General features: G+C 38.6%; 1 protein-coding gene across 1 annotated transcript; it reads left to right on the top strand.

Moving 5' to 3' along the window:
• Positions 2,229 to 3,641, top strand: LOC109947364. The gene has a single exon (XM_020557312.1). The coding sequence runs from the start codon at positions 2,229 to 2,231 to the stop codon at positions 3,639 to 3,641; it is 1,413 nt and encodes a 470-aa protein (XP_020412901.1).

Genomic DNA, 21,277 nt, shown 5'->3' with positions numbered 1-21,277 from the left:
ATCTCCTTAGTCGAAAAGCACCAAAGCTTTTCCTTGGTTACATTCGCAATCAACAGGCTCTGGAATGGATAACAGAGAGAAAACAGTAGCTACACTGATGTGGGCGAGGTTGAGACACCCGAGGTATCGCCGGCCATCTGGCTGACGGAAGACTGGTCGTCAACAGCTACAACAGCTACAATAGCTACACTGCTATCGGCAATTTTTTTTTTTTGGTGTCACTTTTCATTGCTTCTGGCGTTCAAGGAACCACTCCGGAAACCCATTCTTGGGAAAACATGTGGTGTCTATATGACGATTCCCATTACAGTAAGTGCAATGTATGTTTTCTTTTTCCTCATAGAATCACCAAAAGATGTTCATTGGGAGCTTGGAAAGAGAATCCTAAGATATGTGGTTGGAACTGTCAATTATGGTTTGCATTATTACACTGTCCAGAATCTAAATTTGACTGGCTACAGTGATAGTGACTTGGGTGTAGATGTTGATACTTGCAAAAGCACATCTTGTTATGTCTGTAGCATCGGGTCAATTGCAATTTCATGGTCCTCCACAAAGCAACCTATAGTGGCACTTTCAACAACAGAGTCTAAGTATGTTGCTCTTGCATCATCAGGTTGTCAAGCTAGGTGGCTGAAAAGTATTTTAGAAGAGATGGGTCAAGTTCAAGAAGGCCCTACAAAACTGTTCTGCGACAACAAATCAGCTATATGTCTTTCCAAAAATCCAATGTTTCACAGCAAGAGTAAGCATATCAAGATCAAGTTCCATTTTATTAGAGAGCTAATCAAAGACAAAGAAGTTGAGGGACCAGCTGGCATATTGGTTCACCAAACCATTGAAGAAGGACTTGCTCATCAAGATGAGGAAATTATTTGGCGTAAATGAAGTCTAGCTTAAGGAGGGATGTTAAAAATAATCTAGACTTAAATTATTTGGCGTAAATGAAATTATTTTGTACATATCCACTTAATTATCATCAATATATCGATATTTTTGTCGATATTATCGTGGACGATAATTTCAACATTTTTCATGCATTATTTGGGCAATATATCGCGATATTATTGATAATATGGATAATCTCGCCATATGAAGCTGAAAAATACATGGAAAATGTTGAAAAGTCTCGCTCTTGCGCACAGAGGGATTCGAACCCCTCCCTTTCTCAATCAACCACAGCGCCTTATCCAACTCGTTGCGGCTGAGTTTGTGTCTATATCTTCAGTTTGTAATATTTATAAGGTCTTTAAAAATGTCTGCAAGCTAATATTATCTAAGATAAATTTCCATATTAAAAAAATTCCCTAAGAATAAATTTAAGCATATATTTAATGTTATTTATTATTTTATAATGGAGTAGTATTTTATTGTTGTTTTATATTATGGAATTTTATTATTATTCACTTCGAGTTTTAATACTGTTCATCATATGTGATACTAAGTTTGAATTTTAATAGGAATTCTTTCTATGTGGTACTAAGTTACTCATACATTTTATCTTTGTTTTTTGGGTTAAGCTCATATATTTTATCATATGTATCAAGTGTAATATATTAATAGACAATTGACTAAGTAAACATCCTCTAAAGTTTCAATAAAAATTTTCAAGTTTTTCTCACAATTTTCGTGATTTTTATTCAATTTTTATCGATATCAATATTTCCTCGATATTTCCATCGATATATCCGTATTTTTGGACCACCGATATTTCCAAAACTCCCGATATTTTAGACCTTGAGTAAGAAACATCATCATTATCAAAGATACTGTCCCACTACTTTCTGTCGTTTGATTATCACAAGAGAACAAGTTTCTTCTCTTACCTATTACTACTCCCACATAACCGTACCCACCACCAATAATATCATTCCTATATATAATATATCCCATCATTCTTTAGGCCTGGGATCTTCTCATGATGTTTTTTGTGTTGTGTTCCCTCATGATATGCTTCAGGATTTGCTTGTTTCTCAAGTTTCTTAATAACATATCATTTCCCCATTAAAAAAAATTATTATAAAAAAAAAAACCACTCTCTGCACAACCTTTCCATTCTTTTTCAAATTCTTTCATGAAGATGATCATCTCCCACCCTTATCCACTATAAATATCGCTAGCATGTTCACTTCACTTAGAGTGGGGACTGACCGAGAGTAGCTATACATACTATATAGCTACAGAGTGAGATTTGGCATTAATTTGTTTCTAGAATTAATTAAGAGAAAATGGTGGACACATTGCCAAGGTGTATGGTGTTGAAATCAAGGTACAACGCCAAATACTTGAGCTACGTAAAGGATGATGGGGAGATTCATGGGTTTCTCAAGTTCTCCGGAGAAGAGCTCGTTAGTCCGTACGCAATGTTCCATGTGGAGATGGCAAAGGGCGGGAAGGGACTGGTGCACATAAGATGCAGCTACAACAATAAATACTGGGTCAGGTGGTCGGTCAACCACTATTGGATTGTTGCTGGCGCGAATGAACCCGAGGAAGACCAATCCAAATGGTCTTGCACCTTGTTCGAGCCCGTCTATGTAGACGATAAGGATCCTGCTCAAGGGGTCCGATTTCGACACGTCCAGCTCGGGCACTATGCATGCTTATGGAGGGTAGACCCGCCACAAGACTCGTGCTTGTACGCAGGATCTGAGAATCCTAACACGGAGCTGTGCGACGCCTGCTTAATCGTTGATTGGGAAACGGTGTTGGTATTGCCCAAGCACGTCGCCTTCAAGGGTGACAATGGGAAATACCTGAGCGCCAGCATGTTTAATGGCAACCCTTTCTTGCAATTCTCATCCAATGACATTGGACAATCCAGTGTGGGGAACGAGGTGTTCTCTAATGGGGATGGGAGTGTTCGGATCAAATCCAATCTCTCTGGAAGGTTCTGGAGGCGCAGCCCTAATTGGATCTGGGCCGACTCCAATCTTGATGGTAACGAAATCAACAAGGACATGTTGTTTTGGCCTATTAAGCTTGACAATAACAAGGTTGCTCTCCGCAACTTGGGCAACGATAATTTCTGCGTTAGACTGACCACGGATGGGTTTGATTCCTGTCTCAATGCTGGCGACCCTAGTATCATCAAAGAGGCGTGCATGGAGCTGGAAGAGCTTGTTGTGTCTAGGAGCATATACAACATCAACTTTCGCCTCCTTGACTCCAGGATCTATAGCCAAAGAGTTGTCACCATGGCCAACGGAGACGCGGTTAACCAAACTCGAGAACAAAACACAATAGACTTGAAGCTCTCGTACAAAGACACCCGAAGCACTACTTGGAATTCTAGCGTTTCAATGAAGATGGGCCTCAAGACTAATGTTGAAACTGGAGTTCCTTTGATTGCAAAAGGAGAGATTGAAATATCCGCTGCATTTGGGACACAAATCCAGTGGGGGGAAACCGACACCTCTGAAAGTGTAGCAGAGACTGTGTACAAGGTTGCTGTGCCCCCAATGTCTGTGGTGAAGGTAAGTCTGATGGCGACTAGGGGCTCATGCGATGTTCCATTCTCCTACACTCAGCGGGATATGCTTACCAACGGCAAACAGGTTACCCACACCATGGACGATGGCGTTTACAGTGGCGTCAATTCCTACAACTTCAAGTATGAGACCAAACAAGAAAGCCTGTGATTGATGTTCTCCAAATGAATATCAAGTACACGACCCTCCAATATATAAAGAAATAAAGAGGTGTCGATGAAATAATGACTAGTTTGCTTTATTTTTTTTTGAGCAAGTGTGGTACTCTTTTTCCTTCACCAGATTTTTCTCTTCTTGAATTTTTTTGAAGGTAAGGTTTTAATGAGGCGACATTTATGCAGTGTGTTGAGTTCCAGTATTTCTGTAATGTTGTATTTCAGTTCCTTATTGAATGAAAGCTTCTTTCTTATTTTAAATTAGTATTCATAAACAACCGACGATTGAAATTGATTATAGGTTATGCACTCACACTGTTATATATATGGTCATCAAGGGGAAAAAAAAAAACTCAAAAGAGCAATGATATTTGAAATTTTGGCTTATGATGACCTTACCAGGGATCTCTTTGACAACTCAAGTATCAATTACCAATTTAGCATTACTTTTATTCAATTCGATGTATGCCTTAACAGGCTTACGTTGGTAAAGCGAGAAGAAACTATCCAGTGTCAGCGGAAAAATGGTGTCTTATTGTACACGGAAGAGAGGAAAGTAAACCTCTCCTGCTGCTATTAAAAGATATGATGTTTGGAGAGATTTTTTGTGTTTCCACCATTTTTTTTATTTTTTATTTTTCGAGAGAACTCCATCCCCAAGTCTTACAAAACATCTTAGCTATGAAAAAAAAGTCTTCATGAAACATCAGATTTACATGCCCACCACCAGCGGCAAACTTAGAAATTTTTCAAAGAAGGGACAATATTTCAAAGTCTAAAACGATATTTAAAAAGGCTAAAAACACTATATTAATCACATTAACCAATTCACCATGTTAATTATATACAAATAAACACAACATTGAAATATGTATCATTTAATCAAACCACAACAATCTTTATTAATTAATTACAAACTAAAAATATATACAAATAAATAAATTCAAAAAAATCAATACAAAATAACCAAAACAAAAACTCAATCAATTAACCAAAACCCAATAATCCATCCTAGTTAATTAAAGCATAAAGAGAAATAACTTTGAAATTTGAGAGAGAAATTAATTTTCCAAACAAATTGTGGAGGGTTGGTCCATTGGTGGATGGCTTATCTCTTCTGGTTTTAGAGCTGCCATGGCTTATGTCCACTTCACAACCCTTCTTTTGCCTCTAAAACAAATGGGTTTCCACCAAATGAATAAAAGAATACAGAGAGGAAGAAAGATCCTTTCTGGGTGTCGTTGTTGAATGAATGTAATGGAATTTACTTATACCAATTTAAGAGAGTGAGAGATAGTCAATGATAATGAAAAAAGCACAAAGAGAAAAGCTAATGGATGATGAAGGCAAAAGAGGATTGAGAAAAAAGGGATGTGGTTGGGGAGTAGGCCGGTGTGGGTAGTGGTGGTCCTTTCTTTTTATTTCTTTTTATTTTTTTTATTTTGGTTTCACTTGGACCAAAACTATGCGTTTTGGACATATCACTTAAAAAAAAAAGAACCCAAACAGCCTTGCGCGCTGCAGCCTGCGCAAAGAGCCGCTGCCTGGAGCTTCTTTGGAGCAAATAATCGAACAGCTGGTGGGCAGTAGAAGAGGGGCATTTCCAGCTTCTCAAAGTCTTTTTTTTTTTTTTTTTGTTGAGAGAATTCCAAGTCTTTATAAAAACTTATTCATCGATCAAATTTTGTGCCAAAAAAGAAAATTCTGGATCGATCAAGCTTTCAAAGTAAGTTCCAATGTAATTCATCGTTAAACTAGAGAGAAAAAAAATATGAAATCTGTTCAATTTTTTTTTCTTCTTCAGCAACTGCCTCGTCAGTTTTGTTTTTCTTTTAATAATATATTTTTTATTTTAGTTTTTTTCACTTGGCTATCTCTGTATTCATATGATCAATATCATACTTGTCGGTAACAATTGTAGGTTAATTCTAATGTTATTTTTTTCTATGAATTATGAATGACTTTGGTATTGTTTAAATTATAAGGATATTTGGTTGTCTAATTTTTTTTTTTTTGGGTAAGCTTTTAGCCTTTAAAAATTGCACCTCCGTTGAAAAATTCTTGGGTACGTCCAACAGCACCAAGAAGAATAAGAAATTAGTCTATCTTTGTTGGCTCTCCTATTAGCAATTCGGGTGTGGGTATGTTGTACCGGTGGGTGTTGAATACAATAAAGAAGGTGTTAAAAAAAAAAAATAATTACAAAGTTTTTGGGGAGCAGTGAATCCAATCTCGGACCAAGGATGTCAGTGTAAAATGCTCTTAACTACTTGAGCTACAAACCTTTTACGAATTTTTGTTATTTTATGGTGATCTTATATGTTTTTTGAAAAGAACCTACACATGTTTCCATGAGAGAGAGTTTTTTAGCGGCCACTGTTTGACTAAAATTCTGCACAGCGAATAATCACACGTAAATTCTTTGACCCTAGAACTTCCTTCTTCTTTTTCCCTCGATCCCTATGAAAAATGTTGGAGTAAATAGACCACACCCGCCCGGGGGGGGAGGGGGGGGTGGTTAACAAAGGCCCTCCGATGCCTAAGTCAGTTAGATGATCTTTCGGAAGATACAAAAATAACAGAGAAAGTCGGAGCTTTCTCTACGGTACGATAGAACCAGGTGGCCAGAGCCGTGTGTGTTGGTAGCCAATGCCGTGAGAGAGAGAGAGAGAGAGAGAGAGAGAGAGAGAGAGAGAGTGTGTGTGTGTGTGTGTGTGTGTGTGTGGTGTGAGAGAGAGGGAATTTCTAGGGTAGAAATCGGATTACCTCATATGTGTGATGTAGCCATGTATTTATAGTGCTCGTTGTCAGTTATGGTTTGAAGAATAATCCTTGTTTAATTAAGATTATTCTTACCGAAAAATAGGAGATTGGAAATCTCATTCTTGATTTAGGGAGATATTCCCATCTTAAATCAATTATAATTTTCCTAATTAAATAGGATTCAATTGCGGTAATTAATTGACCTAGGGAATTTCCCTTTTCCATGTGTCACCTGCTCATTGGTCACTGAAACATATGCACCCACAAATGCCCCCCAGCTTTTGCATGGTGCATATGTGGCAGGGTGGAGATGTGAAATACTTGTTGTGAATTTTAGACAACCTAAAAAATGGAGATTATAAAGATTAGTCTAAATACAACTTATACTCGCAAGTGCATAAGGTCAATCGTAATATAGTATTACGAGATCATTCCCACGAGGATTGAGTTCAACTTCCAATTAGTCTAACCTAATTTACTTCACAAAATACCTTAACTACTCTAATTATATAAACAAGAAATTAAACACGTAGCATACACACGTAAACACAAAAGGGGTTTGTGAAAGAATGATTTAATTACCAACAAAATTAAAAGACAAAACAAGTAGAAAATCACGAAACACAAGATGAGAAATTCAAATTGATAAAAGCACTAGGATAATGATTTCACCACTAGTACTCCGATATAGCCTCTTATTCACCTACCCATTAACTAACCAATTGATGTCGCCGCTAAGTTTTCCTTTTTCATGAATTACCCTATGGTATTTAGGTTAACTCGTATATTCCTACATGCAATTCACCTATGGTATTTAGGTCAAATATCAACACACAGAAACACATAAACATAAGTGAAAACCTCCAACAAGCATGTAAACCCTAGGAGTATGGTATTTACCTTAGACGAATTACAAATCCTAATCACAAGAAGCAAGCGTCAAATTAAGTATGGTATTTACTCTACTTTGCATCTGATTAACTCAATTAAAAGTCTAGATGGTGATCAAGCATTAAGATAATCAACCAAGTTATAAAGCACAGTGATTAAGAATCCAACATCAAATGGCAATTAATAAATGGGTATAATAAGAAAAATAGATTATCATACTAGAGCTACATCATGCCCTAACAAAAGAAAATTAGTTACATATAATCATAGAATTCGATATAAATAAAAACATAAGGAAGAAACAATAAAACTTAGCCAATTGAGGTACTCTTCCGGCGTCTCCAATTCCTCCTAGTCTTTGTGTGTGTAACCCCCAAAGGAGTTGTTTCTCATGCTTAAATAAAACACCACACGTCTCTTCCTACGCTAGCTGGGCTTTTACAGCAACCCAAAAATAAAGTGAAATCTAATTAAAACATAAATCCAAAATGGGTAAGTAATTGACTCCTCTTCCTACTTGGATTGGGATAACTCGTCAGTTACTTTGTACATACGTTTGGGGTTGTTCCTCCTCCAAGAAAATTCGGTAAAAATATGTAAATTGTAGAGTTTTGTCTTATCTTTCGAGATATCTTTCTAGATATATTGTACACCTTTTCAAATGAAGAGGACATAAATGTGTAAATTTATGGACTTATCAGTACTCTTCGGACTTTCCAACTGCGTTTGGGCTTCCAATTGTAGTAGGCTTTTGACTTCTTCTTGGAATTAGCTTGTGGCTCCTCGTTGGTCAAGGATACCCAACTATTATACATACAAGGCTTCTCTTCCCTCCTTTTCAAATTGCAAGCTTGTCTTCCTCTACTTTCTAGCTTCCTCTACTATGAGAGAATATTTATTTGTAGGAATTTTCTATGTATTCTTCTCCTTGTAGGAGGTCATATTTATAATACAACGAAACCTGAATTGGCAAGTAAATAATAAATTCCTATTTCTATTTACAGTAGGAAATCAGAAATTAAAATCAATCAATTACAATTGTAAAATGAATTCTTCGTGTGTAAGGAAAGTAAGTCAATAGTTCACAAGTCACTCCAACACTCCTTTTGAATTTTGAAATTCATCCGAAATTTGAACCCAAAAATCTTATCCGGAAATTTTATTCGATTATGAATAGTCTTGACAAGTAGGAACCCGAAAATATTATTGAGGTAAAAAAAATTTGTGAAAAAAAATAAAAAAATGAATAGTAATTGCCCTTTGCCATAGCAACAGGTGGAAACAGAAATGGCTTTTTACAAAGGCAACTACGATTCACGTGAATAGTGGCTGCCCTAGCCCACCCTTGCCATGGCAAATGGCAAATGGCAAATGGGTGGAGTTGCTCTTACAGGAAAACCAACTTTTCATCAACCTGAAAAGTGTAATTTTTGCACCAATAAATTACTATTTCTAGGTTATGTTATTGGCGAGGATGGCATTTTGGTGGATGACGAGAAGGTGCGAGCTATTAGTGACTGGCCTACCTCGAGAAAGAGTAAGTGAGTTGAGAAGCTTTCATGGGTTGGCTACCTTTTATTGAAGGTTTATTCGTCATTTTAGCCCCATTACTGAACCCATCACTAAGTGTTTGAAGCAAGGAAAGTTTCAGTGGGGTGATGAGCAAGAGAATAGTTTCACCCTCATTAAGCACAAGCTGTGCACCGCCTCGGTCCTAACCATTCCTAACTTTGAGAAGATATTCGAGGTCGAATGTGATGCAAGTGGGGTGGGAGTAGGTGCAGTTTTGTCTCCAGAGAAGGAACTAGTGGCCTTTTTTAGTGAGAAACTTAGTGAAGCTAGCCAAAAATGATGTACTTACAAGCAAGAATTATGCAGTGGTTCGTGCTTTGAAACAATGGGAGCACTACTTGGCGCAATGAAAATTTGTATTCTGTACAGATCACCAGGCCCTGAAGTTCCTTAACAGTCAAAAATCCATTTTTAATTAAGATAAATTTCAAATTTCAAATTTCGGCTGAATTTTAAATTTCAGATAAGATTTTCATCCTATCAAATCAAGCCACGTGGCATCTCTATCTGGCCTAAATTTTCTATAAAACTAGAGGCTCAACTCATACCTCTCACACCACATCTTTTTATATTTTCATTTCTCGGAGTTTAGAATTCATACTCCATTCTCAATGGAAGATTTGAGGAGATGCTTAGAGAGACAAGAGCGAGAAACAAATGAGAGAAGTTGTAGACGAGTTGAAAGGCAAAGGTTGCAGAGAGAAGAAGATGAACAACTTGTCATAGCAGTGGCTTTTCTTAATGAAGAGAACCAAGGTCGCCGCCGTGGTTCACAAGTCGGCCGTGGCCCGAATGTGGACAGACATAGGCATTCTCGGGGTAAGAATCTTTTGGAAGATTATTTTATCCCAACTTTTTTGTACTCTGATGTTGATTTTCGAAGACGATATAGAATGCAACCCCATTTGTTCAATAAAGTCATGCATGATATTTGCAATTATGATGCATACTTTGTTCAAAAGTGTGATGCTGCTGGGGTTTTGGGACTTTTTCCAGAGCAAAAGCTTACAGCTATTATACGAATGTTGGCGTATAGTTCATCTGCTGATCAGGTGAATGAGATTGCCCGAATGAGGAAGTCCACTACGTTGGAGGCCTTGGTAAGATTTTGTGATGCAGTTGAAACTCTTTACACTCGGGACTACCTACGCAGACCTACTCCCAGGGGCCTCTAACGGCTTTTACAAAAAATCGAAGCTCGAGGATTTCCTGGAATGGTCGGTAGCATCGACTGCATGCACTGGCAATGGAAGAATTGCCCAACTGCCTGGCAAGGAGATTACAGAAATAGAAAAGAAAGTATCATCCTTGAAGCAGTTGCTGGATTTGATACAAGGGTTTGGCATGCCTTCTTCGGAGTTGCTGCATCCTAAAATGCTCTCAACGTGCTAGGTCAATCCCTGGTCTTCAACTATGTTTGGAGAGGCCAAGGCCCCAATATCAGCTATCAAGTCAACAATACAGTCTACCAGACGGGGTATTATCTAGCTAACAGCATCTACCCGAGGTGGACCACATTTGTCAAATTCATTCCGAATCCCCAATCCTAGAAGCAAAAATTATTTGCTTCCTATCAAGAAGGATATAGGAAAGATGTCGAAAGGTGTTTTGGCATCCTTTAAGCTCGGTGGTTGATTATTTGAGATGCGGCCCGTATGTTTGATGAGGATGTCCTCAGAAGCATTATGATGACTTGCATCATCCTTCATAATATGATTGTGGAGGATGAGTATGATTACGATGCTGCAGAAGTCCTACGAACCAAATCCCATGAACACGGCCTTGACATGAATTTATGAAAGGCCCATGGGGCCAAGTGGAGAACCATTTGAGCCAGATCTATTGGTTAGGGATGGTCATTTCATGAGGCCTAGGGTAGATTGAAATACAGAGATGCAATATTCATGAAAGGTGTCAACTTGACTTGATGGAGTATCTATGGGCGGTGAAAGGCAATGACGGTGAAAGATGAAGCATAGATGCTTTGGTTAGGTTTTATTTAGTTATGGTTTGGTTGTGTTTTTTTATTTTTTTATTTTATGGTTTGGTTGTGGTTTGTTTTTGTTATTGTGCTTTGGTTGTAGTTTCTTTTATTTTTTATTATGCTTTGGTTATGTTTTCTTTGATGTATGGAATATGCTTTGTTTTTTTTTTTTTTTGGGTAACAAAAGGGGCTAAGAGCCCAGAACAAAAAGACTAGGCACAAACAACACGGGACCTGGACACCCCAATAGCATCCTCAGCCAAACAAGTTGCAAGAAAAGTAGGCACCTCAGTAAAATACTGCACCCCAATGCCAAACTCAGAACTCTTAGAAGCCAAGACATCAGCTGCCACATTCTGCTCTCTGAAGATGTGCTTAACAGAACATCTCCAACCAGCTTGCACCTTTAACTTGCAACACCTAATAAGGCTAAACAAGGGATGTGTGGAAATAGTAGAGCTAGAAAGAAGAGCCACAGCCACACTAAAGTCACTTTCCACCTCCACAACACGAAAGCTAGACTCCCAAGCCAAATGAAGACCCCCAAAAATGCTCCACAACTCAGCTTCAAGAACAGAACCAACACCGAGGTTCACAAAGAAGCCCTTAATCCAAGCACCATAATTATCTCTTAAAAGACCACCAGCACTAATAAACCCAGAAACACAATTACGACTTCCATCTGTGTTAATCTTACAAACTCCATAAGTAGGGGTTATCCAATGAAGTTGAACAACAAACGGCACATAAGAAAGGTAAGGCGGTTTGGTAGCATTAAACCACTCCAACGCATACTGAAGAATTAATTGATGTGGTTCACCAAGCATAACAAACCTTTGATCAAAAATTCCTTTACATCTCCATTTCCAGATAAACCACAAATAAAGAGCAAAAACCAAAGGCCAAGGTAACCCATTATAAACCTTTCTTTTGGATTGTAGATTCCTTAACAGCCACTCTTTAAAATCCACCATATCAGGGCTAGGATTATTTCCAATTTGAAGACAATTCCAAATGGCCAAAGATAAAGGACAATCCTTAAACAAGTGAGCAATAGTTTCCATAGGATAATCACATCTAGGACAACTAGGAACCTGAGTGAGGCCTCTCTTCTACCTTTGCACATTAGTAAGCAACTTTCGATGACAAACAATCCAAAGAAAAGTTTTAACCTTAGGAGCGAGCCGCAACCTCCAAAGAAACTGCCAGTCCCATTTAACTGAAGCCTCAGCAAGTAAAAAAGAATTATAGGCTGATTTAACCGAGAAAGAACCATTAGTCGTGAACTGCTAAATATATCTATCAGCCCTACTGCCATTAAAACGAGCATCAACACTTAAAATTAACTGAATAATATGAAAAGGAAGACATTCCCTTAAGCAGTTAAAGTCCCAGACCCCCTTGTCCAAAAAATCACCAGCATTCAGCTGAAGCATTTCCTCATAAAGATCAATGAGCGAATATTGATACAAAGGACCACAACTCAACCACCTATCAGTCCAAAATAACATATTATCCCAGAACCAACTCTCCACTTAACACCTTTGGAAAGGACAGAATTACCATAAAGAACACCCCTCCAAACACTAAAGCTACAAGGGAAATAAGAGTCCTTCACAGTTAAAATGTTTTGGTGTTTTAAGTACTTAGCATAGAAGACCTGAGACCACAAGCCTTGCTCATGTTGAAGAAGTCTCCATCCAGTCTTAGCCAAAAGAGCTTGGTTCATCCAAGCAGACCTTTTAATGCCTAACCCACCAACTACCTTAGGTTTACACACTTGCTCCCAATTGACAAGATGAATTTTAGAAGTATTGCTGGTATGCCCCCAAAGAAAATTCATGTTGAGCTGATCCAATTTATCATAGGCAAACATAGGCAACTTGGCAGTTTGCATAGTATAGATAGGAATAGCAGCAGTAACAGATTAAAGCAAAGTAATTCTACCAGCCATAGACAATGTATGGCTCTTCCAAGAAGCTAATCTCTTTTGGGCTTTAGCAATAACCTCTTGATAGGTTTGTTTACTGACTCTAGTATGGATAAGAGGTACACCAAGGTACTTACCAAGGCTAGCAGTGAGAGGAGAACCACTTATCGTAGCAATTGAATTAGCCAAATCAGAGCATGTATTTGGGGAAACACATATCATAGACTTTTCAAAGCTAACTCGCTGACCAGACAACTGACAGAAATCATCCAAACACTGTTTCATTAACCAAGCTTGATCAATAGTACCTTCCCCAAAAAGGATTAAATCATCAGCAAAGAATAAATGGGAAATATGAGGACCTCCTTGACAAATCTGAACAGACTTCCAAGCTCTATCCTGAATCTTTTGTTGAATGAGATGAGAGAGTTTTTCCATACACAAAACAAAGATATAAGGGGAGAGAGGGTCCCCCTGCCTAATACCACACTGAGGAGAGAAAGAGTCAGTTAGCTCCCCATTAAGAATGGCCTTGTACTGCACAGAAGTGATACACTGCATAAGCAACTCCAAAATGCTTCCTTTAATGCCCACTTCCCAGAGCACCTCCCTAATAAAAGGCCATTGCATACGATCATAAGCTTTGGATAAATCAATTTTCCAAGCTATAAAACCCTTCTTCCCTTTGGCATATTTAAATTTGTGGAGCACTTCTTGAGCAACAATAATGTTATCCGTAATTTGTCTCCCTGGAACAAAACTAACTTGGCTAGGGCTGACAAGCTTAGTCATACACGGCCTAAGCCTAGCTACAAGGATTTTAGAGACCACTTTATAAAGAGTGTTGCAAAGACTAATAGGCCTAAGCTGATTCATAAACATAGGCCTCTCCACTTTAGGCACCAAAGCAATCAGAGTCTCATTTAAATGATCAAGAAGAGTGGCAGTATTAAAGCAATTCTGTACAAAGGAAATGATATCATCAGAGCAAACCCCCCAATAATCTTGGTAGAAAAGAGCAGGGAAACCATCAGGTCCTGGGGTCTTTAATCTACCAATAGCAAACACACTATTCTTAATCTCTTCAATAGAAACCGGACAACTAAGACCTTCAAGATCAGCCTCTTCAAGGCTAGGATACAACTGAGGAAGCAAAGCATAGTCACCAACCATATCAAAAGCACAAAACAACCCTCGAAAATAATTAACAATAATATGTTTCATGCTCTGTTTCTCAGTAATCCAATCCCCAAAATCATCATGTAACCCTTCCAACTTATTCCTTCTTCGTCTAACAACTGTAAACAGATGGAAGAACCGAGTATTCCTGTCCCCTTCTTTAAGCCAGGTATTCCTGGACTTTTGCAGCCAAAAAGTCTCTTCTTGATCTACTAGTAAATTGTAATCTTTAGAAAGCTCAACTTCAAGCTCACTAAGGAAAGGATTATGCTCATGACAAATCTTCTTTTGAATTCCTGCAAGTCTAGCTAATAGATGCCTTTTCTTTGTAAATAAACACCCAAAAACCTGCTGATTCCAAATGCCAAGCGGAACCACGAGCCTAACTGATTTGTGCACAGCATGACCATCACCAGAACTCCAAAGGTTCGTAACAAATTCCTTAAAATCAGGATGAGACATCCACATGGCTTGGAAACGAAAAGGCACATTTGCTCTATTAGGATAATGTTTGGAGTCAAGGTGCACCAAAATAGGACAGTGATCCGAGTTCACCCTAGGAAGATGCAGGAGGTGAGCCTCAGGGAACAGAAGATGCCAATCAATACTACAAAGGCCCCTATCAAGCCTCTTCCAAATAATTCCTTCAGCATTCCGTTTATTACACCAAGTAAACTTTGCCCTAGAGAAACCCAAGTCAACCAAATGGTTACGATCAATCCACTCAACAAACTTTTTACCATCTTGATCTAAATTACCCCCACATTTCACATCCACACTCACAATATCATTAAAATCACCTAGAACAAGCCAAGGCAGATTGGAAGCTTCAATAAGACCATCAAAGTACTTCCACAAAGCTTCTCGAATCCCAGGGCAAGGGTTTGCATAAACAATAGTGATGAGCCACCTATGATTCCTCAAAGTTACTAACGCAGTGATAGATTGGCTAGAGTGCGCAACAACTTGAAGAGAAACTGAATTCTCATTCTACAACAACCAAACACCCCCAGAAAAACCAGAAGCATCAACAATATAGTAATGAGAAAAACCCAAACTCTGGGCAACACTGAGAGCCCTAGGGCCACTTATTCGAGGCTCGAGAATAGCAAACACATCAATGGCATAAGCCTTTTTTAGGTCCTTAATAGTACTAGCACACCTATCTTTACTAGCACCTCTAATATTCCAAGCAATAATATTCATCATAAAATGATAATAATGAGGGATAATATTAGGTACAAACCTAAATTTGCACATGCTCAACCTCAACGGCTTCAAAACCATCATGCTCAAAAGAGCTATCAGCTTCCAGTCCAGTATCAGACTCACAATATTAAGAGAAATTACCCTGATGATCCATATCACTCGCATTGGAAGGCTCAACCTCATTAATTCCCATCTCACTGATATTAGGAGGTTCATGACCAAAAAATAAACCTCCCTTACCTAAAGGCAACTTTGGAAACAGAGAGCCACCCAAATTAAAAGAAAACTTCCCCCGAACATCATCTTGAACATCAGAGCCCTTGACTTGCAGCCCCACAGATTCAATATCATGACAAGAGAAAGATTTAGCCCCAGCTCTGTTCTTCCAAGGCCTCCTTAAAACAGAACCACTTTTAACACCACCACTACTAGAATTAGCTACCACGGAATTGGAAATGTCCTTGAGAGGTTTTTTAAACACCCATGTGCCAGAGTCACGAGAGGAAGCAGTTTTCACCCCAGCACTTTTTGCCTTAGTAGAATAAGTATTGGCAAAAGAACCCTATTTTTTAGAACTAGAATCACTAGTCTTAATAGGAGTAGATCCCTCCATATCCTCTTCTTTGCAACCTCCTCAATCAACACATTAAACTGAGAACCAAAGACAGGACTAATAGCTTTCAAACCAGTATCCTTTGTATTCCTCTTGCTAAGCTCAGCACCCTTTCCTATATCATTCGTGCTATTCTTCCTAAAATTCCTTGGCTTCAACAACATCCACTTCCGATGCATCTTTGCTGGAACCTCAGCCTCCTTTGTAGCAGCACCTAAATTCACATTAACCTGGACAGTAGAAATATCCTCCATACAATCAGCATTATCTGACTCTGGAACCTGCTGTTTGGCTTGCAAAATAATAGGGCAAGAATCTCTCCCATGCCCAAAACATCCACATTCAAAGCAAACCAAATTAATTCCCTCATACACAACCCCATAAGTACGGCCTTCAATCTCAATGAATGGGGTAAGAGGCTTAGCCAAATCAAATTCGACACAAATTCGAGCAAACTTACCACGAGCTTGACTGAGAGTATGAGCATCCACCTTGACCGTAGCACCAACAAGATTTCCAATTTTTTCCATAACATCAGCACGAAAATATTCAACATTCAGCCCATTAATTCGAACCCAAGCAATCATATGGGTGATCTTCTCCTCCTTTGCATTAAACCGAGGCTTCCATTTCTGTGTCACAATGTATTGGCCAGCAATTTGCCAAGGACCACCAGTGAGCACGTATCTCATATCTTCCTCATAAAGGAACTTCACAATGAAGTAGTTATTCTAGATCTATTAAGCTCATAGGACCCTTAAGTGCCCATCTCTGGAGAAGACGAGATCTGAGAAAGGTGCAAGCCAGAGGACGACCCATGAGCTTAATAATTACAGCAGAACGCCAAGGCCGATACAAAGAGCTCTTTACTTTGTCTGAGAATTGTATTGAGGGAATTGCCCTTTGCTGAATTACAACATCATCATCGCTAAACACCAACTGATCCTCCGCCATACCAAAATACCCAGAAACTTTATCCTTAAAACTCATCGGGATTGGAGGAAGATGGGGAGACGGCTCGTCCAATTCCAGTCCGCCAACATCCAACATCTCCTGGGTACGAGCTCTTTTCTCACCAGCAATAGGGCCATCTTTAAGGGAACCACCCACCCCAGCAGAGAAAACAAATTATGGCATCACAGAGACTGTCGTCGACGGCCGCTGTAGTCACAGCCCTGAGCACACGCAAAACAAGTGAGGAAACAGAGAAAACCTTCAAAGCGTGTGAGGCGCGTTCATGGTAGCTATCCCTCTCTTATTTTTTTTCCATTTTGGTTATGTTTTCTTTGATGTATGGAATATGTTGAATAAAAAAATATTTTATTGAATGCTTTGTTTATTAAATAAAGAAAGCCAATACAACTACTAAAATAAATAATTACTACTACTAAAATAAAATACATGAATTACAACAAATAAAAATACAAAACATGAAAAATACAAATAAATAAAAGGTAGGCCAACTAATTTAATGGTTTTCATCATTTAACCAATCCGTGTTGCTAGGCCCATCGTCATGGAAAAGTCTTCTTCTCATAACATCCCTTCGTTCTAGCTTCCAAAATTGTTTTGTTTCAAGGGACATATGGCTTGTATCCATGGCCATGGTTTCCCGATCCTTTTTGTCAATGAGTTCTTTGAGCAAAAACTCCCTTTCTTGTACAAATTCTGCTCGAATTGTCATCTCATTCTCTTGGTGTTTCCGCTCCATTTCAATTCTTATGGAGCTCTGCCTTGCAATTTCTATTTGGGCCAACAAATTACGTGCCCAGCCCAACGCTGAAAGCCTAGAATGACAAAACAAACCACAGGACCCAAGCAGTCTGGACTTTGCGATTAAACAGGAACCGAGGGATCAAAGTCCAAGAAAGCCCAGCCCAGGATCTGTCAAAACACAACTATAACTTGGGCTTTGAAAAAAGGCAAAGAAGGAAATTAGCCCATAAACTCCAAAAAACTCGACCTGAGCTTGGCATGATTAAAAGAAAGAAAGATAAGCCCAAAAAAAAGAAACAGACCCACGTGATCTCCTGACTTGGAAAAGTCAACAAATTCAATTAAGATGATAAAAGAGCTAATAAGGGCAGGTATGAAAAGACATCTCTGAAATCTCTGCCACCAGAAGATCAAAATCCCTTATATATATATATATATTCAGAGAAAAATCTGCTCCAAAGGAAGGCACCATTTCCAAGAGATAAGCATACTACGTTTGGTAGATAAGCAGGAAGCAGGCAGTTGTTCATCTGGAAAATCAAACTAACCATCACAGTTTGAGCTCTTACAAAAGCAGTTGGAATTAAAGAAGGGGTAGGTTTTCTTTCAAGAAAACAAGGAAGTGATTGCTTTAGGAATTCACTATTGAGAGCTTATCTGTCAAAATTGATAACATCCCTTTTTCTTTACATTTAAAAATGAAAGATCTTTTGAGAATTTTTGCTGCCCATTATTAAAGAATCAGAAACCCCACTCCAAAACATTTCTTATAAATATAAGAGAGGGTGAACAGAGCAAAGGACACACAATCAAACAACCAAAAAATCAATCAAAGACAAAAACTCAAAATGATCACTTGATCTCAAAGAACCTTCAAACAACCTGAAGCAACCAAAAGCTTATTGAGCCACAAGAGAGAGGCCAGCTAAAAATCCAAACTTCCAGTTTCAGACTTAGAGAAATAAGTCATTCAAAACGAGATTTCTCTCACTACAAATTTGGTTCAATAAAAGCCAAACCAAGCAGAGTTCGGGTTTTACAAATATAAAAACCTCAACAAATTTATGGAGAGCACTGATCAAGCAGAACAGGTACCAAAGCGCAGTTCCAGCTCAATAATCCTCAAAGTCCAGCCACTTCTGCCTCTTCCAGACTGAACAAGCCGCAATTCTGCCCGTTCAAGAAGCCTTCCAGGGCTTGAAATAGATTAAAGATCTACCAAATTCGAACATTGGTATCGATTTACAACTGAAACTCAATAGTTGAAGTTGCTGACAGTCCAGTCCAGCACAGGCATACCCAGTCCAGCCCGAATCAGAAGCATCTATCCAGGCAAAAATGGAAGTCCAACCTTCTTTGTGTCTTTCTAGAGTTGATTTTTTCCTTTCTAGTTGTGTAAAAGGCAGTTCTACCTAAAAACAGTTCGTTTTCTTATCATTTATTCTTGCCAGGACTACCAGTTTTATACTGAGAAAAATTGTGAAGTCCTCACTAGTCTGAGACAAGAAAAGAACTTACTTAGAAATTAGTAACTTGAGGCGCAAGTTACCTATTTTTGAGAAGTCTGTTAGGATTTTCATTTATAGCAGTGGCACGGTTGCACACTAAAGAAAGTTGACTTGTTGACAAGTCAATGGTTCTCAGAGCAATGGGGAACTTTACCCATCCATCATAGGAACAAACATAAAACGGATGAACAATTTCCTCCAAAATTTTTGATGTATTACTGCTAGAATTACTCCCTTTCTTCGCCTTCACAGCCTTTCGAACAATGGGCCTTGGCTCCTTTTCAATGGGTAAGTCTTGACTCATAGGGGAATCGAGAGGTGAATCTGATGTCATTGAATCATGGAGTGGCGTCTCATTTAACATAACGGCGGGACCCATGGGAATAATTCTGAAGCGTTTGCAATTTTTCACCACCTCCCAATATTCATGATGGTTGAAAAAAATTTTGCCTTGCCCAATTGCACCAAACCACATCTGTACTTGAATCATCTATTAACAGAAAAAAAAAAATTATGGAAATGGAATTAACCTTGCAAATATATTGGAAGTGCAAGAAATATTAAGAAATAATTGGAAATACAAGAAATATTAACAAAATATTGAAAATGCAAGAAATATTAACAATATATATATATTAGGACATTAAACTTAATACAACGAAAATTACAAAATATTTACCTCGCTACTAAGATTTTCCCCGCTTCTATGGTTGTCCCTTACTTTTGCCAAGGCATCTCTCCATTTTGCCAACTCTTTATTGAGAATTTTCCACCTACTAGACAATATCATTTCCGTTCGAGTCGACCCCGGAATTTTTTTACAAAATTCGGCATGGATTTTTTTCCACATATGACAAAATTTCATCTCATTGCCTGACACGGGACAATGACTAATTTGGACCCAGGACTCGGACAAGAAAACATCTTCTATGGTGCTCCACACCGGTTTCGATAGAAGAAGCCATAAAGATAAGAAATAAAAATACAATTTGAAAGATAATAAAATGTTGAGTAAAGAATGAATAATAGTAGAAGTAGAAGAAAATGTATGAGGATTGGTGTTGAAAGTAAAGGGTATTGATAGGTATTTATAGAAAAAAAATTCAGAATTTTTTGGTATTTTTTTCATAATTTTATTGCCAAAAGAAGGCCAGTCGTTGGATTGGAGGAGGAGAAGCAGATCGGAGTGCCCAGGCGAAGACACGTGTCTTCTAGCCGTTGGAATCGGGCAGGGCTGATGTCAGTGCATACGAGCTCGTGGGTCCCACAGCCAGCCCGGGCAGCAGTGGTCTGCTGGAAATGGATTTTTCGCTCATCCCCCCCCTCCCAGCTCAGACTTAGGCTCCTCGCTAGAATGGCTCTAATACTCGAAGGACTTGTTTCAAATGCTCCAAATGTTCTTCCTTGGTTCGACTGTAAATTAAAATATCTTCAAAATACACCACAACAAAAGAACCAATAAAAAGGACAAAGAACCTGGTTTATAAGGCGCATAAAAGTGTTTGGCGCATTTGATAAACCAAAAGGCATCACCATCCACTCGTACAAGCCATCCTTGCTTTTGAACGCAGTTTTCCACTCATCACCCGGCTTGATACGAATCTGATGGTAACCACTTCGAAGGTCCATCTTCGAAAACACCTTGGAACCCTCTAACACATTCAGCATGTCTTCCAACAGCGGTATTGGAAATCTATATTTGATAGTAATTTTTTTGATCGCCCTTCTATTAACAGACATACGCCATGTTTTGTCTTTCTCAGCACCAACAATACTGGGACTGCACAAGGACTTATGTTCTCACGGATGAACTCTTTTTGCAGCGACTATTCTATCTTCTCTTGTAGAATGTCATTCTCCTTAGGACTCATGCGATAATGTGGTAGATTGGGGAGACCCTTGAACGTCAACAATTAACTGCTTAAACGCCTGCAAAATTTTCTGCACTTCTTTTGGGATTTCAGCTTTCTCAAGAACGATAACTAACAACCCCTTCATCACCACGTGATAAATTGTTTTGAAATTCTGTAAATATAACAATTATCTTTATATTTTAGCAATACTTACAGCAACTAAACACCAGCTAGGATAGAAACAAACTAGGAGCCTAACTGGACAAAACCTTACACCTGTGGAGGACAGGGAAGCCCGTCACTTTGGAGAATGAAAACCAAGGAGGATGAAGGTCTGCTAATCCAAACCTCGTCGCACAACATCCTCTTTGCTTCCGAAGCTGCAGCATCAGCTGCTTCATTTGCTTGGCGCG

Source organism: Prunus persica, chromosome G2, assembly GCF_000346465.2.
Source record: "Prunus persica cultivar Lovell chromosome G2, Prunus_persica_NCBIv2, whole genome shotgun sequence".
Lineage (NCBI taxonomy): Eukaryota > Viridiplantae > Streptophyta > Magnoliopsida > Rosales > Rosaceae > Prunus > Prunus persica.
The sequence above is the reverse complement of the archived record's forward strand: the minus strand, read 5'-3'. Positions and strand labels throughout refer to the sequence as shown.

Coding starts and splice junctions, on each gene's coding strand:
- LOC109947364 (XM_020557312.1), top strand. CDS start 2,229: ATGGTGGACACATTGCCAAGGTGTATGGTGTTGAAATCAAGGTACAAC.